The sequence below is a fragment of the Sus scrofa genome, chromosome 13, assembly GCF_054392235.1.
Source record: "Sus scrofa isolate SSC_HxYL_T2T_F1_AM1 chromosome 13, Sscrofa_HxYL_maternal_Yorkshire_Landrace_v2.0, whole genome shotgun sequence".
NCBI classification, from domain to species: domain Eukaryota; kingdom Metazoa; phylum Chordata; class Mammalia; order Artiodactyla; family Suidae; genus Sus; species Sus scrofa.
In genome coordinates this window covers 85,790,496-85,797,108 of record NC_139395.1, presented here as the reverse complement: position 1 = coordinate 85,797,108, position 6,613 = coordinate 85,790,496, and the positions used below count along the sequence as shown (strand labels likewise).

General features: G+C 57.7%; 1 protein-coding gene across 2 annotated transcripts in view; it reads right to left on the bottom strand.

Moving 5' to 3' along the window:
- Nucleotides 1-1,624: 1,624 nt before the first annotated feature.
- NUP210 (nucleoporin 210) overlaps nucleotides 1,625-6,613 on the bottom strand; it is a 90,112-nt gene continuing 85,123 nt past the window's right edge. For both annotated transcript variants that reach the window (XR_014823869.1, XM_021069388.2), the window contains exons 36-40: nucleotides 5,981-6,231; nucleotides 4,899-5,115; nucleotides 3,212-3,307; nucleotides 3,046-3,129; nucleotides 1,625-2,931 (exon numbers count right to left, since the gene is read on the bottom strand). Coding sequence is in view for 1 of the 2 variants with exons in the window: in XM_021069388.2 (XP_020925047.2) it covers nucleotides 2,828-2,931; nucleotides 3,046-3,129; nucleotides 3,212-3,307; nucleotides 4,899-5,115; nucleotides 5,981-6,231 (752 nt within the window). In the remaining variant the exon portion in view is untranslated. The remainder of the gene's footprint in view (nucleotides 2,932-3,045; nucleotides 3,130-3,211; nucleotides 3,308-4,898; nucleotides 5,116-5,980; nucleotides 6,232-6,613) is intronic.

The following is a 6,613-nucleotide window of genomic DNA, read 5'->3' as shown; positions in this document are numbered from 1 at the left end:
TCCTTATTTATTCTGTCAATGGCAGAAATGCAGGAAGGGTGAGTGGACACTGACAAGGCCTTTTTAAACCCAGGCTCTGGACTGACACAAGGTCACTTCCACCCACATTCTGTTGGCCAAAGCAAGTCACATGACCACGGCCAGCCTCTGTGGGGGCAATGCAGCTTCGGGGGAGGCCCTGGGAAGAGGGTCCACTGATAAGAAGGCTGGGGGCTAGAGAAACATGCAGTCCTTCAGTCTTCCCCTGGAGCTGCTCGGGGGTGGCGGAGGAGCCAGAGGTCAGGATGGTGCAAAGGGATCCTGATTCCCCTCTCTCCCCAGATGGTGGGCCTGCCCCCGGCCCCTTCCCGTCTAAGCTGCATACCTTTCCCACCCACCTGGATGCCCAGGTGCTGGGGTGTCTCATGGCTGGTGTATCAGATTTTGAGATGTATGGCCCCTTCAACCCCCAAAACAGGCACAGAGAAACAGGGAGAGACACACAGAGTTATTTTTTAGCCAAACTTAGGAATTCTGGAGGAAAAAAAAAATCTATGTGCAATACTGTATTTTTAGCGCTAAATGGTGCTAAAAGCATTTTTTGGCACCCTTTAAAGAGTGAAAGTTGCTTGGTTAGTTTGGGAACAGCAAGCTGAGCGGCTGCGTGTCACTGGGCTTTGTCAACGCCCTCGCCCCTGGCCAGTCTGGCTGTTTCCAGCAGCACATGCTTGAAGATGATGGTGACATCTGGGGACAAGAAAGCCCAGACCTCTCACCTGTACCCCTGGGTACCTCTCCAGCCCTCTCAGGCCCCAGAGTATCTGAGATGGGTAAGGGAAGGGAGCAGTCATCAGGGCACCAGAGAACCAACTGAGCAGATGCTCAAACCTTCCATTTTCATGTGAAAGAAGCTGAAGGGGTTGACATCCTGACACCCAGGTGACCCTGAAGGATTAATGTATGTGGGCATTGTCACCTCCATGGGCTAGGAATGGCCATGAGAACCAACTCCAGCCACGGGTAAGGTGGGAGCTGTCTGCTGAGGAGCCTCCTGGGAAAGAAGTCCTTGGACCTTGGAAAGAGACAGGGAGAGAGCTTGTCCCTGCTCCTCTTCTGCTGGATCCTGCCACATCTGCTTATGCTGTGATGTCCGGCTCCTGGAAGTCCTCTTGTGTTGCTGAGGGGGGCTGCCTGAGGGCAATGCAGACAGACGTGTTTTGAGTGCTCATTGTGTGCCAGGTGGGCCCCGTGCTGAGCATACATCAGCCAGATGCTTCTAGGTCTTCTGGTACATGAGCTCTTGGAGACATACTAGAACCAGGCCTGTTCTCACCCTCAAAGAGGTCCCAGCCAGGGAGGTGCAGTGGGGCTGATGATGGCCACACAGCATGGGGAATGGCAACAGAGGTCTGGGCTGGGGGACCTCCCTCCTCCAGCCCACCTGCTATCTCTCCATCTCACTGTCTTGTGGGCAGACACCACGGCCACCTGCCAGTCCCTTGGAGGGAGGCCTGGGTGTCCAGCCAGAGAAGGGAGGCCAGCAGGACGAGCTGCTCCCCAAGCCCACACGATGAGAAGCAATGTCCCTAGACCTGGGTCAGTTCTGGGCAGGACAGATGTGATTCTGGCAATAATCACACTCATCTTAAGAAACTATATAGAGCTTTATTAAATAAATCAAGTAGAAATGCACCTATTTACATCCAAGTTGTCAGTGTGAGCTCAAGTATTACACAAGGCACAATTCTTCCTGTCTCCAGCTTTAAAAACGTAAACTGCATGACCCAGCCCCAAAGGACAGGGGTGAGTTCACACGGGCGGCTCAAGGTCAAGGCGGAGTCCCTACAATAGGGTCCGTGGGTCTGGGGAGGGCTCAGCTGCTGCATGGACAAGGGGCTGGGAAGGAGGGTATTTTCCAAGTCCTGCCTCCTTCCAATGCCTGGAAGCTGCCTGGTTTCTGTCCCACAGGCAGCAGAGGCTCAGATCTGCTGGTGCTTTGTACAGAAGGAGGGACAGCTAGCACGGGCTCTCTGCACCTGGGAGGGATGAGGCAGCTTCTCGGGACAAAGGAGCACAAGGAAGGGCCCTGTCCCCAGGCCAAGGACGTCCCCGAGCTGATAGTGGAGCTGGGACAGGGAGGACGAGCTGGGCCCCACAGACCGTTCCCCCAGGGCCGAGGGCAAGTCCATAGCTGGAAACAAAATGCCACGGGACAGCTGCCTGTTCGCCATGGCCCAAGCGGGGTGGGAGGCCCGGCTCCCAACTCCAGAGACGTCTCAGGTGCCTCAAGGCTGAGCTGGATGCCTGGCCGCGGTCCTGAGGGCCCCTGTGCAGCGATGGGGCAGCTGGACACTCGTGTCTGCTCGCTGCCTTCATGTCCCAGCAGGAGCCAGGTTGGAGGAAAGCCAAGTTTCCAAGGAAAAGAACACACACAAGTAAAAATGTCGTGACAAAGTCCTTTCCCTGAGACCACTGCTGTCATGGCATCTACGATGAGTTCTCTGCAGAGCTCCTCGCTGTGCCAAGCCCTGAGAGGGAGGGATTCTAGACACTCCAAGAAAATAAAAGCCCAAGCGTGCATTGCCCAGAAACCCCAGACAGTTAAGTAAAGGAATGAGCCAAGGTCTTTGCCTTTGCAAGATTTTGAAGCAAAATAAAAAAAAACAAAACCAACCCCCCAAACAACAAACGTTAACCCCTACATATAGGAATCAGCTAGCGAGCGGAGCCTGAACTGAGTCTACAGGATGAAGAAGGGAAGGCGGCTGGGAGCTGGGGCTCGCTCCAGGTTAGACCCAGCTGGCCTAGCCCCCTTGGTGGGGAGAGGCATCGGGGCTCAGCCACGCTGCTAGTGGGAGGGGTACGAGGGGCTCCACAGCCCCGATGGGGGGCTGGCTCGGCGTACAGGAGGCAGTGCGTTGAAAGGCGTTGGTGATGGCGAGGCAGCAAAATCTACGGTGGAAAGAGATGCAGTGAACAGCGGAGCTAAGGGGGCATTTGTGCAGGGCCAGGCCTTCTGAGACGTGGGGTCCACCCCCAGGACCCCTCTGCTGGGCGGCCACTCACAGTGGGGGCTGTGCCGAGGGCTGGCTTGTGGGGAGAGGGCCGGTGGCGCTGCAGGCTCCCGGGGCGTGCATACCGTGTGGTAGGCTGCAGGACGGAAAGATGGTGAGATGGGGGCTGGGGTTGGGGAGGAAGCTGGGGGCGGGGGGACAAGGCATGGCTGCCTCACCTATGATCATGACCGCAGTCCCGGCCAGCAGGGCGAAGAGTGTGAAGAACATGACTTGGTAGGAGTCCAGGAAGTGCTGGAAGAGGCCAGCGCCGTCTGCAGTCCGTGGAAAGACAGTTACCGAGACCGCCGTGGAGCCCTCTCCAGCGTGTGGTCAGAGGGTGAGGGGCCCGGGTGAGAGGCCTGGTCACCATGGCTTCACCTCCTTCATCCCGGCCGCTTGAACCCACCCCATTTGGCCCAGGACCCGTGTCCATGGCAGGAATGCTCTCCTCCTGAACCCCCCTCCGCTTGGCAGGGAGTCTTGGCTTCTTCCCAAGAAAGAAGGAAGGAAGGAAGGGGCCTGTTTGGGGGGCCTCTGGAGGCCAGGACTGCCCCCAAAAGCCAGGGCAGTGCTAAAAATGCCACGGTGAGTTAGAACCATGAAAAGGGAGGTCGAGGGTCAAAGTGGAGATGGGGACCCCACTGCTGTAGGAACTGAGGTCCTGCACTGAGGGAGCCCAGGGTCCTCTGCCTGGGGCTGCTCCCCTTGGAGCCCCCACCTCGGGGACGGCCAGGCCCCCTGCTTCCTCTTCCACCTCCCCCAGCCTCGCCAGGCTGTGCTGAGTCAGGATGCATGCTTGCTAGCAGGAAGGAGGTGGTGGCCCCCTCTGGCACTCTGACACTGGTTCCACTTGAGCCCACTCCCAACCAACCCCGGCCACTCACCTCCCTGTGCTCCGGAGGCCCAGGGTCCTCATGGCCCCTCAGAGCCCCGCCTCTCACCTGCACACACCTCACGGTCCTTGTGACCACACCCTCCCCCAGACCCAGTGGAAGCAGCCCCCGTGAATGGTCCCCTCCACCCAACAGAGGCCAAATCACCCCGATGTGACCCCCACTTCCTCAGCCACATCTTCAGACCCGTCCTCAGTGTGCTTGTAATCTGTGCCCTCTTTCGGGGTGGGGGGTGGGGGGCCTCTCATGAATCTGCTTCACACAGGGTCAGGCACACAGCAGATGCAAAGATATGACTGCAGAATACAGGCTTGTGTTCACAATAAAGCACCTACTGTGTGTGAGGTGAGCCCTGTTCTAAGCACTGTCCTCACCTACCGAACACAGTTGGCAAGAGCAGCAGCAATCCTAATAATCACTCATATTAATTACGACACAGGCTGATAGTCGGCAATAGTGCTACGGAGAGAGGAAGAGGCAGGAGTGCAGGCGAGGGAGGCTTGAATTTCCCATGTTATGAGAAGGCAACGTTGGGGGAAGGTTTGGTGGAGGTGGGGTATTGGTTAGGGGCTCTCTGGGGAACAGCATCCCAGGCAGAGGGAACAGCTTGCTCTACGTGCCGAAACGAGGAAGGAGGCCAATGTGGCTAGAACAGAGTCTGCAAGGGGATCCAAGGGCCTTTGGGGACATTGGAGGGATTTGGCTTTGCCCCCCAAGGGAGGGGAGGGCCACGGCAGAGTGTTGAGTGGAGGAGGGGTGCAACTGGTTACATTTAACAGGACCCCCTCTGGCTGCCATATAAGCATAGACAGGGGGACAATGCCTGCACGCCTGGGGATGGTGACTCACTCAGGGATGTTAGCATTTCTGCCCCTCCAGCCCTCAGACTCCCTGGTTTCCACTCCCAGATGGACCACTCCGCCCCTTCCTCCCACCAGGTCCCTCCCAGAGGCATCATCCCGTGACTCACGAGGACCCGGCCCCCGGCGATCCATCACGAAGGCCACAGTGACTGGGATGGTGATGGCCTGGTTAGTGGTGGGGCTGGAGAAGGTCAGGGCGGTGGACAGAGGCCCCTGGCTGCCAGCTGCGGGGTCCGAGACACCAACTGTGTAGGTGATGAAGCTGGGCAGCCCCAGAGACTTCTCCTTCACGAAGGCCAGCACTGCAGGGGACCCCGATTTCACCTGGGAGAGACGTCAGGGCTGGAGGAGGCACTGACAGCCTGCTGCCCCCCCACCCCACCCAGGACTCACAGGAGGGTGGGGACCCTGCTAGGTGCTGCTTCCTAGGCTGGTCATGAGGTTTGGGCACTTCTAAGTGTCAGTGTGTTACATGCAAAGGCAGAGAAACACACTGTCTATACTGGGGTGCTTTTAAGGGAAGGACAAATCAATATCGAGGATTTCTAATTAAGAACTCCTTAAAAAATGCTACATGGATGCCAGTGATCCCCAAACACTGGCTTCCCAAGGAAGCAGTCAAGCCTGGGGCCAGGCAGACCCTGGGCCACCAACAGCCAACTCGTCCCTGTCTTGCTCTGAGGACGGTCAGCCACGTTTGCCGCAGGGAGACCAGAGGAGCTGGCGGAGCCGCTGGTGAGCCCTTCTCAGTCACCCTGCCAAGCCTCAGGATTGGGACGTCAGGCTCCCTCCACACAGTGGACGGAGGCCTGGGCCCAGAGATGAGACTGCAACTGTCCTGGGTTATGCAAAATCAGTACTAGGCTGGGGTTTGAGCTGCCCTTTCTGCCCCAGGTCCACGTGCCTCCCTGCACTGAGTTCATTCGGGGACACGTGACATGTCCGCTGGGCAGGTGCTCTGTGCTAAGTGCTGCCCCCACACCGCACTTCCTGCTGAGGAAGATCAAGAGCGATCATGAGCATTCACTCCATTTCAGAGGCTGACACACAGCTGCAGTGCTATGGAAACAAGGAAGGGGGAAGGTTTTGAACCTTTTTAAAGGTTTTAATTTTAAAGAGAGGTGCTCCAGGACCTCCACCTCCACCTGGTCCTCCCTGACCCCTTGGCTCCTGCGTGGACACCACTCACCTCCAGGTTCTCCAAAACCTCCATGGCACCAAAGACCTTGACCTCGGAGCTGGTGAAGTGGTTGCTCAAAAGGATTTCAGCTTGGTCAGCATAGAGCCCTGGGCTGAAGGGGACCTCAGCCCCAATCTGCTCTCCGGAGGAGGGGCTGCCCAGGATGGAGGCGGTGACCAGCAGTGCCGTCCTCCTCATGTTCAGGTGCTTCAGTTGCTTGTCTGTCAGCCTGAGCATCGTGATAGAGCACAGGTACCGGCCTGCAGAGACAAGGGCCTTGATCTGCCTGCTGCCCCACCCCCGGCCCTGATGCTGTTCCTTCTCTCTGCCTTTCTAATGGCAGGACTCCTACACATCCTACACAGCCCAGGTGAGCATCACCTCCTCCTCTTCCAAGAGCCTCCTGGGTTGTCTCTTTTCAATGCACTTGACCCACCTGGGACAAGCTTTCTGTGACCAGCACCCCCTGCCCCACCGTCTCAGAATCCTCCATTCCCCAGATTCCGGCTCCACTAATGTTTCCAGGGCAGGAACGCCTGGTCCAGCTCAGCATCTCAGGGTCCAGCCAGGCTGTCTCACAATCAGGGTGAGGAAGTGGTGAACAGGTGCCACAACCCTGTGCTGGCTGCACAGCGAGCAAGG